At 37.3% G+C, this 23,640-nt stretch overlaps 1 protein-coding gene across 2 annotated transcripts in view; it reads right to left on the bottom strand.

Annotated features, from left to right (window-relative positions):
* dmxl1 (Dmx-like 1) overlaps positions 1 to 23,640 on the bottom strand; it is a 228,373-nt gene that overhangs the window by 161,715 nt on the left and 43,018 nt on the right. For both annotated transcript variants that reach the window (XM_059969631.1, XM_059969630.1), the window contains exons 4-6: positions 20,899 to 20,974; positions 19,834 to 19,972; positions 9,666 to 9,732 (exon numbers count right to left, since the gene is read on the bottom strand). In XM_059969631.1, the coding sequence (XP_059825614.1) occupies positions 9,666 to 9,732; positions 19,834 to 19,972; positions 20,899 to 20,974 (282 nt within the window). The remainder of the gene's footprint in view (positions 1 to 9,665; positions 9,733 to 19,833; positions 19,973 to 20,898; positions 20,975 to 23,640) is intronic.

The following is a 23,640-nucleotide window of genomic DNA, read 5'->3' as shown; positions in this document are numbered from 1 at the left end:
TTGGCAGTAGTAGCCTTGTTAATACAGCAGTAATCACATGGATAGCAACCACCATCGGGCTTAGGGACCATGTGAAGAGGTGAGGCCCATTTCTTCTCCCGAGCCATCAGACTGCTCAATACCCAGAGCCAACTTATTGCCCTCTACTGTGCCTTCTGTCTTTTTTATTATTTATTGTAATGCCTGCACTGTTTTGTGCACTTTATGCAGTCCTGGGTAGGTCTGCAGTCTAGTGTAATTTTTTTTTCTGTGTTGTTTTTACATAGTTCAGTGTAGTTTTTGTACTGTTTCATGTAGCACCATGGTCCTGAAAAACGTTGTCTCGTTTTCACTGTGTACTGTACCAGCAGTTATGGTTGAAATGACAATAAAAAGTGACTTGACTTGACGATTCAGCCTGCTTACAATGCCAAGCATTTCCATGATCATCAATTCAGCCTTTGTGGTGGCCATGTTTTGAGTCCAGTCTATGTGCACGGGTGTGGAATAGCAAGCCAGTTGTGGAAATGTGGTGCACAACCCCAGCTGTTTCATGGTAGTGTAAATCCTGGGCTTGAAGAGATTTGGGAATTCAGCCAGCAGGTGAGTAAATTCACTTGGTGGTGCATGCGTTAAACAGACTCCTTGCGGGGAACATTCTGGGGGTACAGAATAACAAAACAAAGTCCTTTGCATCCACAAGCCAACAGTTCTTAGGATCTACTAACAGTCCTTCGGCACACAGAAAATCTGCGCTGAGCAGAGGTCTTGCAACTTTAAGCAAGACAAAGTCCTATGCTCAGCATTGTTCATTGAAGTAGAGCATCACACGCTGTGTCCCGTAAATCTAGTAGCATCTGCTGTTGGCAGCCTCCAACAAGGGTCCATCACTCTCTGCCTTCTTAACAATACATGATACTGGCAGCACACTCACTTGAGTGTCCCTGTCACACCAGAAGTATCACCCTAAAAGGGTGTCCGTAATGAACAACAGATAATCGTGGCAGCTGGAACCCATGGTGCTCACAGACCTCTGATGTCCTGATGACTGAAGCTGCATGGCTGTTGGCACTTGTTGGTGTTCATGCAGAAGCGTGCGAGGTAAAAACATAGACCCGGCATTGTCTGGTTTGAAGTCACAGGTGAGAGTCTGCTGGAGGCTCTGGTGACAGGGCTTATTGAGATGGGGAGAGAAGGGAAAGATGCACCTTTGCCTGGCTATCAGCCATTTTAGCAAGCTTTCTATAGTCCTTCATGGGTGTATTAGTAATCAGGCATTTGTCGCACATAGAGTTCTTTAAAAATAAAACAAGGATGGTGCTTGCCCAGGAGAAATAGCATGTGGTTCATTAGTCTGAAGGCCAACCATCACCCAGACCGGGCAAGGAGAGCAACTGTTTGGCATGCTGAAACTCAGACGGTCCAGAAGTCAATAAATTGGTGAAGTTTTCAGAGTGACATACTTATCACACATAGGCGGGTCTTCTAGTAGATGCAACATTCTGGTGGTAGTGGAAATACTTAGCAATGCTTGATGCAGTAAAATTTGGCACTGTCCGCTGTGATTTCTCGCAGCAACATGAACTGGGCTTCCACTCATGAAAACCACATGATAGTGTGCTGTGCTGTTCACAGAACTCCAGCAAGTCAAAATGACTGCATTGGTCAACTTGTTGTTGAGTAACACTGGAATCATCCAAGAACGTTAGAGTCACCAATGTAGGATTTTGTCAATAAAACACATGACTTGTTTTACGTGCTTAACAAAAGCTGCAGCCCTTTACATCCATTACGAATAAAACCAAAAACAGTTGCCTTAAAACTGACGTCATTACGCCAGACACCATCTCTCAAAATAAACATAACAACTCAATGACTGCATTTGTGAATTATGTGGAACAGTTGTTGAATTGTCACCCATTACATTACCCTACACAATATATATAGCGAATTGATAATGTCTAATTAAAACTGATAGAAACCACAGATCCATAGCAACCACATCTATATTTGTGGAACATCAGCACAGATTAGATGCTGTGATGCATCAGTAAAGAGGAAAATTGCCTAGGTGGTTTGTTCCAAGAGATAATCACATTGAGTAGATCAAGAACTGCAAAGCTAGTCAATCGTGAGGGGCATAAGAACGTGACTATAAATTAAGCAGGTATAACAATCCAGAAGGTATTATTGGAAGAGCCTCAGCCATTAACACCCATCTAATAGGTACACAATTGTAGAGTGTAGAAGAAGGATAAAGCTGACAACAGCAAAGACGCTGCAAGTTGATGGAATAAAAGGTAATGTCATAGTTACAGGAGACAATAATGTGAGGAGAATATTTAAAATTGCTATGAGAATAAGTCCTGAAGATTGTGTTGTTTTCCTGATGCCAGAATATCTCTATAAGACTGGACAGGAACTTGAATGGAAGTAGAATGGGAAACATTGAACTAAACATCTTCAATGTGGGAAACGACAGACAGGACCAGCTGGAAGTTCTATTATAGGTGCAAGAGCACGCAGGGTCCAAATTAAAAGATAAGTCACACAAAGGGAACAGTTTCTGGATTATTAAATGAGTCACGTGCAAATTGGCAAAGGATCAAAAAATTTAATGTGTGACTCAAAAGTTTAATATCGGAGAACTAGACATCTATTCATGGGGAATTGGTACTACTAGTATCGTGGAAATAGCTGTTCCATTGAGAGAGGCTTCAATAAGCCAGAATTACTACATTATGAATTAAATAACTGAAAGTGTGGATAAAGTGTTAAACAAAATATTTAGGAGGATTTCTGCGGGAGTAAATTTAGACTGTTCAAGAAGGGGGACAAGCTAATAGTGCAGGGTAGAAAAATTGTTAATCAATGCCAGGAATGCACAACGAATAGTCAGGATGCACAACCGCTCCACTCTCCCTATCATCCTCCACTCGGATGTCCCGCCCAGGGCTAGTGCTGAGGCTATTGCTGTACACTCTGCTCACACGTGACTGCATGGCCAAACACCCAAGTAATCACATCGTCAAGTTTGCTGATGACATGACAGTGGTGGGGATCATCACAAACAATGATGACATGGCCTAGAAAGGAAGTGGAAGAGCTTGAGGCCGGGTGCCAGGTAAATAATCTCTTCCTCTATGTCAACAAGACAGAAAATGTGCTGATTGACTTCAGGAGAAGTCACAACACTTACAACCTTCTTTACATTGGCGGCACAGGAGTGGAAATGCTGACTACAGTTCTCTGCAGGAATGGGACCTTCTCGGGGTTTCAAAAATGGCCATTATTCAGCACATCAAAGGCTCAGCCTAAGAGCTTTGCTTGCCTTCAGAGGACTAAAATTTCATGGCTCTGGAGACAGGGGAGAAGGGAATCAGACGTCGGTGTCTCTGCAAGAGATTTGAGATCTTTGGTCATAGAGCTCGGAAAAAGCAACACAATGGACTTTCAACACCGTAAACCGGGGAGTTGTTTGTTATGTCTCCCCCCTTGCTGTAAAATAGAGATTCCTCTTTCTCCTTTATTGGGGGAGAGAGAGAAAGCCTGCGGCATGTCAAATACTAGGTGAACAAGCAACACACACAAAATGCTGGTGGAACGCAGCAGGCTAGGCAGCATCTATAGGAAGAAGCACTGTCGACGTTTCCGGCCCAGACCCTTTTTCTTATAGATGCTGTCTGGCCTGCTGCGTTCCACCAGCATTTTCTGTGTGTTGCTTGAATTTCCAGCATCTGCAAATTTGCTCGAGACCAGGTGAACAAGTAGTCTTTGAGGTAATTGCAAGTCTGTATCTTTGCTATTGCTTTGCTCACACTTGAGTGCTCGGTGGCAGGTGCCGATGCTTATTTTTGCAGGTGGGGGGAGGGGGGATTGTTGCTTGCTGCCACTTATGCGCGGGAGGGAGGGGAGCTGGGTGGGGGACTTTGGGTCTTCTAACATTTAACTGTCATTCATTCTTTGTGGGCATTCCTGTTTTTGTGGATGCTTGCAAAGAAAAAGCATTTCAGGATGTATATTGTACACATTTCTCTAACATTAAAAGTACCTTTGAAACCTTGAAACTCCTGTAAGTACATAGGTTGTAGAACCTCCCATGATCCCTGAATAAAATCTATACAGTCAGGAAAGTCCACAAACACCTCTACTTTCTGAGTGGGCTGAAGATAGCTGGGCTATGCACATTTATACTCTCAGCATTCTCCAGATGCACAGTAGAGAACATGCTGCATTACTGCACGGTATGGAAACTGCACTGCAGAGGGCAGGAAGGCACTACACCATGTAATCAAACTGTCCAATGTTTAACTGCATCAGCCTACCTGCCAACAAGGACATATATACAGAAAAGTGCCAGTTACATTATGAAGGATTCTACCCATCCTGCTCATAGACTGTGTGTTCCACTCTCATTAGGGAGGAGGCTTTGTAGCATCCATGTCAGGACCACCAGACTCAAAAACAGATTTTCCTCAAGCAGGGAGGCTGATCAACACCTCCATCCACTTACCCACTCTCTACAGCCACTACTTCATTACTTCCTTTCAGAGTTGCCTTATGTACAGACTCCGTACATAAAGTGCACCCAATGTCACTTTATGGACACACCTAAGATAGCTTATATACATAGGTTAATTGTATTTATATTTATTGTGTTTTTATTATTATTGTGTTCTTTATCTTATTGTGTTTTTTTGTGCTGTAATTATTTTGTCTGCTTTACACTTGTGTACAGGAAATGATATTAAACAATCTAGAATCTTGATTCTTGAAGAGTCATAAAACAGGAGAGAAAATCTCCAGTCAGGATCAGAGCAGAAAGAAAATAAAATGAAGTCTCTTCATCTGAAGCAGAACAAAGTAATGGAACAAATGGACATAAATGATGGATCATAACCATTGGAGATGCAACTTGCAAAGTGACCACGGTTGGGAAACAAATTTTTCAGGATACTGACATTGAAATAGAGGAGGTATTAGTGATAATAATGGATAGAATAAAACCATGCAAAAGAAAAGATTTTAGCTTTAAAAATCAATACGAAGGATCAATTTGGATAGAGATAAGAAACAAGGAGCAGATAATATTGGTGGAAGTTGACTAATATTACTGCTCTTTGAATCTTATAAAGAGCACAGTATAAACATGTAAATTACAGAATTGCGTAGCAATAAAATGAGATAAAATGAGGATAATTCAAGTAGTTGCACTACTTGAAGATCTGCACTCCAAAACAAGCTAAGTCTAAAGCCAACATGTCTTAGTAGTTACAAACCTGGCAACTGCACGACTGCAGAGAAAGGCAGTGACATATTACATCAGCTACAGTTCGACTATTATAGAGTCTGGAATCCACATTACAAGAAAAGCGTAGGTATAAAGGAGATTTAAAGATTCACTGCCTGAACTGGAAAAATTGGGAGAGATGCTCAATCTCTTTGGAACAGAGAAGACTAAAAAGAGACTTAACAGAAAGATGTAGATAAAAAGAAAAGCTTTCTTTTCCATTAGAAAGGCCAAAAGCCTGGGGTATAGAGTTACAATCATTAGAAGATTTAAAGGGCATTGAGAGTAAACACTCAGAGGCCACTTTATTAGGTATACCTGCACGTGAATGCAAATATCTAATCAGCAAATCGTGGCAGCAACTCAATTCATAATAGCATGCAGATATGGTCAAGAATTTCAGTCATTGGTGAGACCAAACATCAAAATAGGGAAGTAATGTAAGCCAAGAGACAATGACCATGGAATCATCATTGGTGCCAGACAAGGTGGTCAGAGTATCTCAGAAACTGCTGATCTCCTGGGATTTTCATGCGTAATAGTCTCTAGGCATGGCCTAGTGGGCAAGTGTTGGCGCGTGGCCTAGTGGGCAAGGCATCAGACTAGTAACCTGAAGGTCACTGGTTTGAGCCTCAGCTGAGCCAGCGTGTTTGTGTCCTTGAGCAAGGCACTTGACAACACATTGCTCTGCGACTTCACCAGTGCCAAGCTGCATGGGTCCTAGTGCCCTTCCCTTGGACAAAATCGGTGGAGTGGAGAGGGAAAGGCCCGCAGCTTGAGCAACTGCCGGTCTCCCATACAACCCTGCCCAGGCCTGCGCCCTGGAAACTCCAGGTGCAGATCCATGGTCTCTCGAGACCGATGGATGCCACCACCAGTCTCTAGGGAATGGTGTGAAAAACCAAAAAAAAAAATCTAATGAGCAGCAGAGGGCAAAAATGCTTTGTTAATTAAAGGATTCTAAGGAATATAGCCAGACTGATTCAAGCTGACAAGAAGGTGGCAGTAATTCAAATAACCAGGTGTTACAACAGTGCTGTACAGAAGAGCATCTCTGAATACACAACACATCAATCCTTGAAGCACATCGGCTACGGCAGCAGAAGATCACAAACATATACTCCGATGTTATATGGCAAGGCAGACCAAGTGGTCATAGAATCTTAGGCCCACCCTTGACATGCTATCCAACAAGTAATATTTGATACTAATCCCATTTAGCAGCATTTGGTTGACATCCTTTTGTGTCTTGGCAATTGAAACCTACCACATATTGAAAGGCCTAGATAGATTGGATACGGAGAGGAAATTTCCTATAGTGGGAGAGTCTAGGACCAGACGACATGGCCTCAGAATTGAGGGACATCCATTTGGAACATAAATGAGGATTTTAGTTTTAGGCAGAGAGGGTGCATCTTTGGAATTAATTGCACAGGTAATGCAAGCCAAGTCATTGGGAATATTTAAAGCAGTGGTTGATATGTTCTTGATTAATCAGGGTATCAAAGGCGAATGGGGTTAAGAGGAATAATAAATTCGCCATGATGGAATGGTAGAGCAGAGTTAATGGGCCGAAGTTTCTAATTCTACTCCCAGGTCTTAGTTGAGTGCTCATCTAGATACTTAAGATGAGTGAGAGTCCCTGCCTCCACCAGCCTTCAAGTAGTGAATTCAAATTTCAGCCACCCAGTGGGTGAAAAAACTTCCTTATATCACCTCTACAGTGCTTGAAGCACCTTAGCTTAAATGTATGTCTTCTGGCTATAGACACTTCAGCTACATAGAAAATCAACCACTAACTCTCTTAATCTTGCACACTTCTATCAAATCACCACTATCCTCATCAGATGTAGACTATACTTGACTTAAGACTATAACTGCATTCATAACTGACATCAAAATAGCTTGGGATACCATTCAGCTCAATGGCAATTAAGAGAAATAAAAAACACCATTTATAGCAATATTCACACAGAAAACATAAAAAAATAAGTTTGATTGCATCCTTCTTTCAGCATTGAATTACTATGATCTGCATTATATTAATATAATGTCATTACCTGTTGTGCTGTCAAGTTAACTTGTTTAGAATACTCTGATGAAATTTTGGAAAATATTGATTACAGTGTAAAAAAAATCTTGTACCAAGGGTAAAGGCTGTAATGGTTAGAAATACAGTAATCTGATAAAGGTGTCAATACTTTGCTCAAGATGTCACTGGCATTACATTAGCGTCTATGGAGTATTTGGGTTAGCTGTTAGAGCATGTACAATCACTAATCCAAATTGCATTTTAACAACATTAATGTTTAAAAAGAATGTGCTTTGAGTACAAAGATCATTTGCTGGAATTGCTGAGGCTATAATCATTATGGACAAAATGCGGTAATTTTAAGTGTTCATCTCCTCAGCCCTCTTCATCTCCTTGAATATGAGCCAGGGTATCACCTACACATGGACAGGAGTTACTGACATCTCAGAATCATGACTCAGTAAGGCAATTGCAAGGAAACCACAAGATCCCATGAACATCAATGTGAAGAATTCTGCACTGGCATTTTCCCGGGTGAAAGAAGGGGTCGCCAAATTAGTATAAATTCACAATTAAAAGTGAACTGTATAATATGATAAGAAATATAAATATTGTGAACATGGTTCTCATCCAGTTAACCATACAATAACACTGACACAATTGTGCTATTTGTCACTGTTCCCAATTGTCCTTATAGTGTGAAAGTGTGCATGTGGAGATATATAAAACTAATATACAGTATAACATTTGTTAACCATTTGCAATTAACTGGTTTGCTGCATGAATTACTCATAAAATGTCCAATCTTTATCTAAGTCACAATAATAGACAAACACAATCCACCTAAACTAATAACACACAAACAATTGTACTTCTTGTCGACGCTAAGTACACCATTTAAACAATCGCAGTCTAGTTTTGAAAACATATGTGAACCTCTGGGATAATGCCTTCTAGAAAAACTATTTGGAGTCAGATGTTCCAATCAATAAGATTAAAGGTGTGAGTTGTGGAGGTGTCCAGCCCTATTAAAAAAAAAGACACTCAAAGTCAGGTTACTGACCAAGCCTGCTCTTCTCAAGAAAGATCTGTTTATGTGCACCAAGCCTCAATCAAAACAACTTTTGGAGGACCTTAGAAGAATTATAGAGATCCATGGAACGAGAAAAGACTACAATAGCATTTCTAAAGACCCGAGTATTTATCAGGCCACAGCAAGAGAAATTCCCTACAAATGAAGAAAATCCAGTATTGTTGCTACACTCTGTGGGAGAGGGCGCCCTGCAAAGAATGCACTAATAGCACAATGTGCAACGCTGTAGGTGGTGAAAAAGATTCCGAGGGTAACAGTGAAAGACCTACAGAAATCTCTAGAACTTGCTTAAGTCTCTGTTCATGTGTCCTCTGTAAAAAAAAAATCTAACAAGAATGGTGTACATGGAAGGACACCACAGAGGAAACTGCTGCTCTCCAAAAAAATACATTACTGCACACCTTAAATTTTCAAAAGACCACCTGGATGTTCCACGGCACTTCTGGGACAATATTCTGTGGACAGGTGAGACAAAAGTTTAATTTTTTGGTGGAAAGGCACACTGCTATGTTTGGAAAAAGAGCACTGCATACCAACACCAAAACCTCATCCCAACTGTGAAGCATGGTGGAAAGAGCATCATGGTTTGGGACTGCTTTGCTGCAATCATTGAGGGAACAATGAATTCAAAATTTTATCAAGACATTTTACAAGAGAATGTCAGGGTAGTGGTCAGTCACCTGAAGCTTAATAGAATTTGAATGTTGCAACAAGACAATGACCCAAAACACAACTGTAACTCAACAAAATGGTTTAAAAAATTCATGTTTTGGAATGGCTAAGACCTAGACCTAGACCTTAACCCAATTGAGATGCTATGGCATGACCTGAAGAGGGCTGTTCAAGTAAGGTATTCCAAAAATATTGATGAACTGAAATACTCTTGTATGTATGGAGGAATGGTTATAGCTGCTAAAGGAGGTTCTACTATTTATGAAATGCAAGGGTTCACAGACGCTTTCCAAACTGGACTGTTAATGATTGTACAATGTGTTTAATAATGACATGAAGAGTATAATTGTTTGTGCATTATTAACTTAGGCAGACGGTATTTGTCTATTATTAGTTTATTATTGAAACAAATAGAGCTGTTCAGAGTTAGAATCAGTCAAAACAAATATGATTTTTCAGCGCTGTCTGGATTATCCCCCTTCACAAGCAACTTAGAATTCTAGTAATACCTGATTTACATAAAGTATAATTAAATAAACCTAAAAGTATCTCTTAATTAGATCAGTGCTCTAAAACAAGTAAACATAAGCAATGAATACCTTTCCTGCAGTGGCAAAAAATTCACCATCTGGAGACACCTTTAATAGATGGATGGGTGTTGCCGTTCTGTAAAAGCAAGTTAACATTCTCAGCTAAGTACTAATCTTAAAAAGGAAAAAATAGATCACTAATACTCAGTCATGAAGTTTCAACTGCAATTGAAAATGTTCAGGCTATGGAAACTCGGACAAAAGGAAAATGGAATTTATTTTTCTGGGAAGTGTTGGATCAAAGCATCTGTGGAACAAGAAAAAGTTAAGCTTTTAGGTCAGTCAGGCACCTTTTGTGTGTTCTCATTTCAAATTTTCAGCACCTGCAGCTTCTTGCACAAATTATCATTCATATTTCAGGCTGTGAAGTAGACAGACAACAATACTTCACCACGAGGCATGATAGTAATCTTGTCCTTCAGCCTGCTAAAATTTTAGAAGTATTTGGATAGGTAAAGTGTCATTGAATTTTCATTCGTGCTTGTTAAATGACACCAAGGTACCTCTTTCCTAGCAGCAACTATGATCAGATAATTGAACATAAACTTCGATTTGAATTCTATTACAGTGTTGAAGTATATTTAGTTTATGAGAATGGACTAAAAATAATTTAACAAGATCAATAGAAAGGCAAACACTGATTTTATATACCGTGTAAATTGTCGTATTGTAAACTATATTGGGCTCTACATGCAGTCTGCCAAAGTTTAATTGCATTTAATGATCAAGGTTGCCATGGTGGTTCTGTGGTTGTTATAATTTTTGATGTTAGAGGAGTCAAGGGCTAAACAGCAAGTACCATAAGCTAATGATAGTGTGATAGAACAACCATGATCTTCTGGAATGGCAATGCAGGCTCAAAAAGACTGAAAGGTCTACTCCAGTATTTATATTTGGCACATTTTCCTAATAATTTATACACCAAAACAAAATTGGAAATATAATTACAAGATAATTGATACAATTACTTTAATTAAGTTACTGGGGAAATAGACAAAGTATTAGGATATGGATCTAATAAAAGTAGCCTGGTGACACAATCATTAGTGCAGCTACATTACAGCACCAGATAGCTGGTTTGATCCTAATCTTATGCACTGAGTAGAGTTTGCACATTCTCTCTGTGACTATGAGCTTCTAACAGTGCTATGGTTTCCTCCCCCATCCAAGAAACATCACAGGTCTTTCTCTGCATTTCCCAAACATTTGCCTTCACCCTATTTTCCCACTCCAACAACAGTGATAGGATTCCCCTTGTCCTCACCTACTGCCCAATGAGCCTCAGTATTCAGCATATAATTTGTCTTAATTTTAGCCATCTGCAATGGGATCCTACCACTGAGTGCATCTTTTCCTTACCCCTACTCACTGCCTTCCCACAGGGATCACTCACTATGTGACTCCCTTACCCATTTGTCCCACCATACTGATCTCCCTCCTTGCCATTTATCCCTACAAGATAATAACTGGTACACCTGTCCCTACACCTCCTACCTCACCAGCATTCAGCACCCCAATCAATCCTTTCAATCGAGGTGACACTTCACCTAAGAATCTGGTATGGCCTTCTCTACATCAGAGAGGCCTGAGTTAGATTGAGGGATCACTTTGTCGACCATTTTTGCTCTGATTGCTCCAATTTCCTGGTGGCCACCCATTTCAATTTGACTTCCAATTCTCATTCCAACATGTTGGTCCATGGCTTCTTCTATTGCAATGACGAGGCCACACTTAGTTTGATAAAGCAGTAACTCATATTCCATCTGGGTGGTCTCCAATCGGATAGCATGAACAGCAATTTCTCCAACTTTTTTTTTAAACTTTTTTTTATTGCATTTTTAAATAGTTACAAAATGAAGTATGGAAAAACAATGTATATAACCCTTCCCCCCTCCCCTTATCCCCTCCCCCCTAACTGCCCTTTAGAAAAAAAAGAAAGAAAGATTGCCTGGTTGTTGGAAGATCTCCACATGCTCCATGGAATTCGTAATAACTTTAATATGTATATTTATTTCTTTCCCCAAATAACCAATTGTTTCATCTTCAGAACATTTATAGATTTAATCCTGTCTTTTGTAGATAAGGGCTCCAAATTTTCAGAAATGTTTCATATTTATCTCTTAAATTATACGTAATTTTTTCTAATGGAATACAACCATAAATTTCTTTCTTCCAAGAATCTATACTTAAATATGTATCCGATTTCCAAGTAACTGCAATAGCTTTTTTGGCTACTGCCAGTGCAATTTTTATAAATTCTTTCTGGTATTTATTTAGTTTGAGTTTTGGTTTTATCCCTTCAATATCACCTAATAAGAGTAATATTGGATTATGAGGAAATTGTGTTCCTGTAATTTGTTCCAGTAAAAGTCTTAAATTTGTCCAAAAAGGTTGAATTTTAGAACATGACCATGTAGAATGTAAAAAAGTACCAGTTTCCTGGTTACATCGGAAACACTGATCCGATAAGTTTGGATTTAATTTATTTTTTTTTGTGGTGTAATATATAATTGATGTAGGAAATTATACTGCACTAATCTTAACCGAACATTTATTGTATTTGTCATGCTATCAAGACATAGTCTTGACCAATTTGTTTCTTCAATTTTAATATTCAAATCACTTTCCCATTTTTGTCTTGACTTATGAATTCCTTGTTTAATTGCCTGTTTTTGAATCAAATTATACATACAAGATACAAATTTTTTAATATTTCCTTTTTGAATTAAAATTTCTATTTCATTAGGTTTTGGCAATAACATTGTTTGACCTAATTTTTCTCTTAAATAAGCCCTTAATTGAAAGTAACAAAATAAAGTATTATTTGATACTTTATATTTATTCTTTAATTGATCAAATGACATTAATATACCTCCTTCAAAACAATTCCCTATATATCTAATCCCTTTTTGAATCCAATTATATAAAAGTTGATTGTCCATTGTGAAAGGAATAAGTCTATTTTGAATTAAAGATCTCTTTGCTAATAAAGATTTTTTTGTCTCATCATCAACATTTATCTTATTCCATAAATCAATCAAATGTTTTAATATAGGAGATTCTTTCTTTTCCTGTATCCATTTAGATTCCCATTTGTATATAAAATCTTCTGGTACGTTTTCTCCTATTTTATCTAGTTCTATTCTAACCCATGCCGGTTTATCTTTCTTGAAAAAAGATGCAATAAATCTAAGTTGATTTGCTTTATAATGATTCTTAAAATTTGGAAGTTGTAATCCTCCTAGATCAAATTTCCATGTCAATTTTTCCAACGATATTCTTGACATCTTACCTTTCCAGAGAAATTTCCTCACATATTTGTTTAACTCTTGAAAAAACTTCTGGGGTAATTGTATTGGTAATGATTGAAATAAATATTGTAGTCTAGGGAATATATTCATTTTTATAGTATTTACTCTACCTACTAATGTTATTGGTAATGCCATCCATTTATCAAGATCTTCCTGAATTTTTTTTCAAAAGTGGTAAATAATTTAATTTGTATAAGTTTTTTATGTCATTATCAACTCTTATACCTAAATATTTTATACCATTTGCTGGCCATCTAAATTGAGTTATTAACGACATTGATTATAATCTCCTTTAGTAAGAGGTAAAATTTCACTTTTATCCCAATTTATTTTATAACCGGATATTTTCCCATATTCTTCTAATCTATAGGATAATTTGCATAGTGAATGTAGTGGATCTGTTAAATAAAGTAGAACATCATCAGCAAATAAGTTAATCTTGTATTCTTCCTGATTAACTCTGAAACCCTTAATATCTGGATCCATTCTAATTAATTCAGTTAGTGGTTCTATTGCCAACACAAACAAAGCAGGTGATAATGGGCAACCTTGCCTAGTTGATCTTGTTAACTGAAATGATGTTGAAATTTGACCATTTGTCACTACTTTAGCTTTGGGATTAGTATTTAAGGTTTTAATCCATTTTATAAATGATGTTCCTAATCCATATTTTTCCAATACCTTAAATAAAAAATCCCATTCCAATCTATCAAATGCTTTTTCTGCATCTAAAGCAACTGCCACATTCATTTCCTCCCTCTTTTGCGCTAAATGGATTATACTAAATAACTGGGTTACATTATCTGCCGATTGTCTATTTTTGATAAATCCTGTTTGATCCATGTGCACTAATTTTGGTAAGCATTTAGATAATCTATTAGATAAGATTTTTGCTATTATTTTATAATCGGTGTTTAATAAAGAAATAGGTCTATATGATGCTGGTTTTAAAAGGTCTCCATCTTTTTTTGGCAATACTATTAAAATAGCTGTTGAAAAAGATTCTGGAAGTTTATGCGTTCTTTCCGCTTGATATATTAACTCCATAAAAGGAGGAATTAATAAATCTTTAAACTTTTTATAAAATTCAGGTGGAAAACCATCTTCTCCTGGAGATTTATTACTTTGAAGTGATCCCAAAGCTTCCTCAACTTCCTTCAATGTAAAAGGCGTATCTAATCCCTTTTGTTCTTCTGTATTTAATTTTGGAAGAGTTATTTGTAATAAAAATTCTTCTATCTTAACATCATCATTCTTTGATTCTGATTTATACAACTCAGAATAAAAATTCTTAAAAGCCTCATTAATTTCTAGAGGCTTATAAGTAATTTCATTCACTTTTGTTCGAATTGCATTTATTGCTTTGGAAATCTGATCTGTTTTTAACTGCCATGCAAGAACTTTATGTGATCTTTCACCTAGTTCATAATATCTCTGTTTAGTTCTCATAATTACTTTTTCTGTTCAATATGTCTGGAGTGTATTATATTTTAACTTCTTATTAATAAGTTGTCTTCGTTTTTCTTCTGTCATATTTCTTTGAGATTCTTTTTCTAATTTTATAATCTCTTTTTCCAATTGATCTATTTCTATCATATATTCCTTCTTAATTTTAGAAGTATAACTTATTATCTGGCCTCTCAAATATGCTTTCATTGCTTCCCATAATATAAATTTATCATCAACTGAATGTAAATTTTTATCTAAAAAGAAATGAATCTGCTTTTTCATAAAATCACAAAAATCTTGACGTTGTAATAGAATTGAGTTAAATCTCCATCTATAAATTGATTCCTCTTTATCTATCATTGTCATTGTCATTATTAAAGGAGAGTGATCAGACAATATTCTTGCTTTATATTCCACATTTTTCACTCTATCTTGAGTATTTGTTGATAATAGGAAAAAATCTATCCTAGAGTATGTTTTACGTCTATTTGAATAGAATGAATAATCCCTTTCTTTTGGATTGATTCTTCTCCATATATCAATCAAATTTAAATCTTTCATCAATGATAGAGTTAATTTTGCTACTTTTGATTTTGTAATAGCCTTTGTTGATCTATCTAAAACTGGATCTAAACAAAAATTAAAATCTCCACCTATTAATATTTTATCATGTGCATTAGCCAAATTCAAAAAAACCTCCTGTATAAATTTTACATCATTTTCATTTGGTGCATAAATATTCATAAGAGTCCATAGTTCTGAAAAAATTTGACAATGTATAATTAAATATCTTCCTGCCGAATCAGTTAATACATTTTGTATTTTAATTGGTAAATTTTTATTAACCAAAATTGCAACTCCTCTCGCCTTTGAGTTAAATGAAGCTGCAATAACATTTCCAACCCAGTCTCTTTTTAATTTCTGATGTTCTATATCCGTTAAATGAGTTTCTTGTAAGAAAGCTATATCTATTTTCATTTTTTTAATATATGTTAAAATTCTTTTTCTTTTTATTGGTCCATTAAGCCCATTAACATTAAAACTTAAAAAATTCAATAGATTAGTCATTATTTTTAATTATGTTACTCCAATCTATAATAATATCTAATCTTTCAACTTTTTAGAAGTCTTTTTAGAAGTCTCCATGTTGCTATGTGTGTCCCCACCAATCATCCAGGCAAAAGAATAGAAGAAAAATAGAAAGTAAAGAAAAAAACAAAATACCCCCCTACTAATGTTGTGAAAGAAAAAAAACACAACATTACCCCCCTCTATTGTACGGGTCATGGCAATCGCCATGATTACACACGTGAATCCCGTAGTAACCGATTCAAAGCTCCCCAGCCCCCCCGCAACATAAAAAGTATATATATAAAAAAAACATACTATTCTCAGTTATTATTTCTAAAATTTTACTTTTCTCCCTTATATCATCCTTAAATGTCCATCAGTTCTATTCACTATCTCTGTCTTCATCTTTAACCATTACATTTAAAAGTCTCTATGTTTAATTAGCGAAGAGATGGAAGTTTTTGTGCGAACACCTCCGCTTCTCGATAATCAGAAAAAAATCTTTTTCCCTCCTCCAAAAAAATTATCAGTGTTGCTGGGTGACGCATTAAAAACTTATAACCTTTTTTCCATAAAACATTTTTAGCTGGGTTGAATTCTTTCTTTCTCTTCAAAAGGTTATAACTTATATCAGGATAAAAAAAGAACTGGTTTCTCTGCTATCATCAATGGACCTTTTCTTCTTTTAGCACCTTGGGCAGCTGCCTTCAAAATCTTTTCTTTATCCTGGTATCTTAAACATCTTATCAGAATTGATCGCGGATTTTGACCATCTTGAGATCTTGGCCTTAAGGCTCTGTGCACCCTTTCAATCTCAATTGAAGTTTCTTCTCCCATTTCCAATTTTTCAGGTATCCATTTTTGAAAAAAATTTATTGGGTCTTCTCCTTCGGTACCTTCTTTAAGTCCAACAATTTTAATATTGTTGCGTCTACTAAAATTTTCGAGCTTTCCTCCAACTTTTGATAATTTCAGCACACCCCCTTCCTCCTCTTCCACTTTTTTCATTTCCTATTCTGTCCTCTCATCTCTTTTCTTCTCCTCAACTGTCCATCGCGTACCTTGGGTATCCTTCCCCACCTTCCTTTCTCCCAAGTCCATTGTCCTCTCCTATCAGATTCCTTCTTCTTCATTCGTGAAACCTCTCCACCTATCATGGCCCAGCTTCATACTTCATCCCCCACCTTCCTCCTCATCTGGTTTCACCTATCACCTGCCAGCTTATACTCCTTCCTGTACTCCACCTTATCTTGGCTTCTTCCCTCTTCCTCTCCAATACCGATGGAGGGTCTTGGTCCGAAACGTCATTCGTTTATTCCTCTCCATTGATGTCACATGACCTGCAGAGTTCCTCCAGCACTGTATATGTGCTCATTCCCCAAGTTTCAACCTACTCTTGGGGATAGTTTGCAACCTGAGCATTTCACATCATAAATGCAGCTGCAAACTAAGTTCTCACAGGGCAGAGGATGCATGCAACCTCCATCTGCTGGCAAATGCATTCTGCTGGTTTCGCAAGTGCTTGTTCATTGGTATATTGCAATAGTAGTAGAGAGAAGTAGGGACATGAGGAATAGAAGGGACTGATTCCTTTGCTCTGCTGAAAGCTACTATAAATACAGTTGGCCAAAGACAGTCTCTTGTGTCAAATTAAGCAAAAATAGAGTTTAACATAGCAAATGACAGCATTTATGGTGAGCCAAAGTTATGGGATGTGAAGTTGTTTCACCAGTTAACTTTCAGGAAATACAGGACTGGTATTACTACTCTTCAAGATATTAATGGTGCAAGTACTATCCTTAGCTTTCAAGAACTAATATCTCGATATAATATTGATAAACACTCTCTTTTCTTCTACTTTAGAGTAAGATCAGCTTGTCAAGCCTACGGCGTTCCCCAGGGGTCAGATTTAAAGGACCATCCCATTTTAAGTTGGATACAGGGTGCTCCAGGACAGATACTGTCATATATCTATGATAAATTAAACTCCTAGAATTATATGCCAACATCAGGAATGAAAGCCTGGGATAGGGACATACCTGAATTGGGACAAGACTTGGACTGGGAGGCAATTTGGGATAATGCTGCCAGTGCTTCAAAAAACCCAAATCATCGGGACATACACTTGATATTTTGTCATAGAGCATATTTAACACCGAGAATTAGACATCAAATGAGACTGGTTCCTGACCCAGATTGCTCATTTTGCCCCCACGGAATAGTTGGCTCTTTTATACATGTTGTATGGGAATGTCCAGGGGTTTTTAGTTTGTGGGGGAAGGTTATCAGTACTCTTACAGAACTAACAGGGGTACAATTACCAATGGACCCCGCTGTACATCTTCAAAATGATGACTCCCGCCTTTCCCTTATGGAAAAAACACGCAAAGTCTGGCAGGCAGGCCTGACTGCAGCTAAGAAGATTGTAGTCCAGTGTTGGAAACCTCCCCATGATACTTCATATACTCACTGGCTTCAGAGCTTTTTGGACATTTCTTACTTGGAACTTTCATCAGCAAGAGTAAATGATGCACGACCAAACACAATCTTAATGTGGACAAATTTGATATCTAACTGAAAAGATCTTTTGTTAAAACAGGAATGCTTTGTCTGTGTATGCACTACTATTCAGTTGGTTGGTGGGGGGGAGAGGGGTAGAGGGGAGATGGTGAGGAAGGTTGGGGGCGGCTGGGTTAAATAGTCAAAATGTAATTGGCAATTTGGTTGTATTGAATGTAATTGGTGTTGTAATAAAAAATTAGTAATAAAGAAATAGAGGACTACCGGACAAACACAAGTTTTCTCTTAGGTCTTCCTGCTGCTGCGTTAAATGTGCTCCAACATCGATTTTGCAAGAAAATCTTCCTGATCAGACCTGGTTCACCAATTCAAATGTTTTTAATAAAAAATATTATCATGTTGTGGATAGCTTAGGTCCTTTGAATTAATGGAATTAAAAATAATGAAATACATTTGTGTTTTTGTTTCATAATTTTAATAGTATAACTCAGCTTTAATAATTTTTGACTGTTTGTTTATATTGGCTGATGGAAAACCTGGAGACAGGGCTTAGATGGCTGTCAAAACACTTCAGTGGAATAATCGTGTTAGTTTTTGTCAGAGCTATCAAGTTAAAGCCAGACTGTAAAACAAAATTGCAATAGGTTTCACATCTACATGCGCAGACTGAGTGAGCAGGATTTGGTTAAGGAGGCAGATGACCAGCACAATGCATTTGCTGAAATTACAGACACAATGACCACAATTTCCCTTAAACCAAGGATTGACGCAAGGATTGAAAAATGCACCATTTTTCAAACAGGATTGACTTGGTAATGTGAAAGCCTTTGGTAACAATATTACAGAAAAATATTAATCCCTTCAATAGAGCAGACTAATAGATTGGGTTTGACTAACAATAAAACTGTTTTTTTTTATGAGATTAATGTTTTTTTTTAAGAAGCCAATGCAGTTGTTATTGTTGTGGCTTCAATTTGGTCATCAGACTTAGCTGTGGCATTTCAAGAAGGATCACACAAGTTTGTTGGCAAACTCAAAATCCAAGGTAAGATGGAGCATTGCCAGTATTAATTAAAAAGTCTGGGTGAAGGAATAGAAGAGCTGCAGAGAGTACTGAAAGTCAACATGCAGTGGTGCAGAGATATAGAAAAAGCACATAAAAAGAAATAATTCCTCACGGAAAACAACTATAAACAGATGTCTAGTCAGACAAGCAAAAGTAACATGAGGAGATTATTTTTAGTGCAAAGTTCTGTTTAGATTTGGAATGCATGCTAGCAGGGGTGGCATGCATACCAAATCTAAAAAGAACTGTGCATTAAAAAAGAATCCAATTATATACATTCTTGCAGAAAAACTGCAGGGGGTCTATGAAAACGAACTACAGAATGGGGCTAACTAGGCTACACTTCAAGGAGCCATATAAATATGAAAGGTTGAAATGATATCCCTCTAAGACAACCAAATAAATGATAAATAAACCTCATTCCTAGTGTTTCTCCCACATCTCTACAATCCCTTTTCTCCATGAATTGATATATTTTCCTTGAAATCAGTCTCCATCACCCAGCCAGCAGAGCATTCCAAATCCTAACAAATGTTTGCATTAAAAAATCTTCACACATTAGTCAGACATCTGTTTATCAGCCATACCTTGTTAACTTACTTTAATAAGAAATAGTTTTAATGGAATCATTATTTGTTTAAAGAAATAAGTGACCTTTAATTACACAAGTAGTGCTTCTCACGAGTTTAGAACGGAATTAAAAATCACGAAACAAAACTAGTACCTTGTCAATGAATAACAAACTCTAAAAGGCCCTTACTCAGATTTCCAGATGCATTGCCAATTGTTAACTTCATTCGGATCTGTCTCATACGTAGTCTCCTCCTCATTTCCGTCCATTTCCTGATTTCCATTGGCCCAAAGTTGTAGCGAATTGGAGCCCGTCAAAAGACGGATTCCTAGAATGATAAATATTCATTACTTAACCGGCTAATAAAGAAAGCCATGAGCTACTTTACAAGCTATTTTGCTGTTCATTTCTCAATACATCATTCAACTGACAAATGAAGAGTTGGAAAGAAGGAATGTATACAGAGTAAAAGAGATGGAAGAACTAGGATTGTAGCACAACTTCATGACATCATTGACTAACTCACTATCTTTTGACACACTCCTTACTGATACTTCCATCACCCAAATGATATTAACAAGTTTACTTGAATCCCAGCACATTGCCCTTTCTAATCATTATACCATACGCAGTTTTATCTTCAGCTGCTTTGACTGTAAACTCTAATTCCTTTCCCAAATTTCATTGTCTCTCACCTCTTACTTCCCCACAGTTTAAGATGCACTTTTAAAGCCAACTCTTTGATTTCTCCAGTAATCTTTCACTTAATTCAATGTCAAACGTTGTGAGACCATATTGCTATGTGGTGCCATATGATATTGCACTGCTTCTGAAGATTATTATTTTCTTTTAATTCAAAAGATCTAAATATATTGTTAAACAAGAATGAAATATCTATCTGCTATTTTGATCCACCGAGTCAAATCAACAGGTTTAAGCTTTAAAAAAAAAACACCAGAACCAGCAATAACTATCCCAATATTATAGCTGAATAGTGATTAAGATTTTCAATTCAAGTGCATAAGATCCATAATTAATTCACAGCTAGATTTGGAAAGGAAAAACAAACTAAACTAATGCCACTCTAGCACAAAGTCAGAAAAGGTGATTCTGGAGCTTTTACTTGGGGAAAGTAAGCTTACAAATCAGCTGATTCATATTGACTGTAAACAATCCATCTGGTGACTACTCTAACATTCCAGTCATCAGGAAAGCATGTTTCTAAGTGAAAACCAGCACAGTATGTTATCTTACCTTCAGGATCCCATGCTAAATTATGCACCATAGACTCTAATACAAGCTGTCCACTCTTTTGCCATTGATAATTCAACTGTAATGAAGAAATGAAAGTTGTAATGATAAACTAGTCTAAGAGATCAACATGCAAATGATTAATAATCAAAATAAGACAAAAGATTGACATGCTGAGAAACAAAAACACTGTACATGCTTTGGCCAGACTGGAGTTATTTCTGTGTCTCTAATTGATTAAATATTAGCAGTACTTTGTAATGTTCCATTTGTGGTTAACACCCAATGAGCAATCCCACTTAGTAATAAATTCTGAATCCTGCATAGAAAAAAACAGCAAATGTCTGTTCACTGAATGTGAGAATCAAAGTATTTTTGATGCGATGAAAAATTACTTCGAATATATATTATTTTGTTGCAAAACACATAAAATGCAGAAGAAACTCATCAAATCAGGCAGATTCCATGAAAGTGAACAGTCGGTGTTTCGGGCCAAGATGCTTCTTCAGGACGTACTAGCTTCTTAAATGTTTTACTTTATCCCATAATAAAAGCTACAATATTTGTTAGATTTAATCTGCATGCTCAGCGTAGATCATTTCCTCGTCTTTAACATTGAGAAAAAAAAACTTGCAAATAATTGTAGATTTTATAAAGAATTTCTATTAATTTAAACATTTTTTTCACCTTTAGAAACAACTGAAATATCTAAGCACCAAAAAAAAATCCTGGAATATTGTCCAATAAATTATAACAGTTGCTGCAATTCCAGTAACATTCCAGAAATTTGGCATTTAAAAATACAATTATGCATACTGTATTAACTACATTTATCTTTAGGAGTCCCTTGTGATTGAGAACAACTTGTATGGCCATTTTCTGTGACTTCCAAGATGGCTGCTAAAGCCAATGATGCATATTTAAAGCAAGTGGATGAGAAATGTTTGATGAGTGGCAGTATGGGAGTAGAGTGCTCTTTCTGTCCTTTACCTTTCACTGTGTTTTCCTTGTATGCTCCATGCAATGGGATTTCAAAGTTCAAAGTAAATGCATTGTCAAAGTTCAATGTTACCATACACAACCTGCAGATTTGTTTGTTTGTGGGCATGCATAGTAAATCCAAGGAACACAATAGAATCAATGAAACACTGCACCCAACAGAGCTAACAATCAATGTGCAAAAGACAACAGTACAAATACAAATTAATAATAACAATAAATAAATAAGCAATAAATATCGAGAATGTGAGTTGAAGAGTCCTTGAAAAAGAGTCCATATGCTGTGGGAACATTTCAAAGATGAAGCAAGTGAAGTTCAGTAAAGTTATCCCCTCTGGTTCAAGAACCTAATTGTTGAGGGAAATAACTGTTCCTGAACCTGGTGGTGTGGGTCTTGAGGCTCCTGAACTACTTTCTAATGGCAATGGTGAGAAAAGCATGGCCTGGATGGCGCGGGCCATAGTTGATGGATGGTGCCTCCCTGCGACAGCACTCTGTGTAGATGCTCTCATGGCGGGAAGAGCTTTACATGCAAGTGTCTGGGCAACATTCAGTATTTTTGTAGGATTTTCCATTGAAGGGCAATGGTGTTTACATACCAGGTCATGATACAACCTGCTGACATAGTCTCCACTACACAACTATACAAGATTGTCAAACTTTAAGATGCAACTTGGGAATCTTCAGAAACATCTAAGGAAGTAGAGATGCTGCCAAGCTTTATTCATAAAAGCACTTACGTGTTGGGCCCAGGACAGATCCTCTGAAGTTATAACACAAGAGGAATTTAAAGTTGCTTACCCTTTCCACCTTTATCTCCCAATGAAAATTGGCTCATGGACCTCCAGTTTCCTCCCCCTGAAGTCAATTATTAACTCCTTGGTCTTGCTGCAATTGAGTGAGAAATCATCGTTGTAGCCAGATTTTCAACCTCCCTCCTACATTTCCTTTGGGATTAATTATCTATTATATGCTGTTTTGTCACCACCTTTGATTTGGCCAATGACAGTGGTGGCATCAGCAAACTTACATATGGCATTGGAGCTGTGCTTACCCTCAGTGTCAGAAGTGTAAAATGAGTAGAGCAGGGTACGAAGCCCACAGCTTTGTGGTGCACCTGTGCTGCTGGAGATTATGGAGACGTTGTTGCTAATCTAGACTGACCGGGGATTACAAGTGAGGAAATCGAGAATCCAATGGAGTTCAAGGTCTTCAAACTTACTGATTAGTATTGAGGGGATGATAGTGTTGAATGCAGAGCTGTAGTCAATGAAGAGCATCTTCACCATCCAGATTCACCATAAATCGCTCTTCATCTGCAACCTCTTAAAACACTTCAACATAGTGGATGTAAGTGCTACTGGACGATAGTTATTGAGGCAGCTTACCACTTTCTACTTGGGCACGAGTATGACTGAAACCTGTGTGAAGCAGATGGATACCTTACACTGCCAACATGAGAAGTTAAATACATCAATGAACACTCTAGCCATACATTCAGCACAGATCTTTAATATTCAGCCAGGTGACCCATCTGGGCTGGATGCTTTCTGTGGGTTCATTTCCTGAAGTCAGCCTCAGACTGAAATCACAGGATCATTGGGGGCTGTAGGAATTCGTGAAGGTTCCTCCAGATTTTTGATGGCCAAAGAGAGCACAGAAGACATTGAGCTCATCTGAGAGCAGAGCCATGTTGTCACCAATGTCACTTGGTTTCACTTTGTAGGAGGCGATAGCATTCAAGGC

The sequence above is a fragment of the Hypanus sabinus genome, chromosome 5 (assembly GCF_030144855.1).
Source record: "Hypanus sabinus isolate sHypSab1 chromosome 5, sHypSab1.hap1, whole genome shotgun sequence".
NCBI lineage: Eukaryota > Metazoa > Chordata > Chondrichthyes > Myliobatiformes > Dasyatidae > Hypanus > Hypanus sabinus.
The sequence above is the reverse complement of the archived record's forward strand: the minus strand, read 5'-3'. Positions and strand labels throughout refer to the sequence as shown.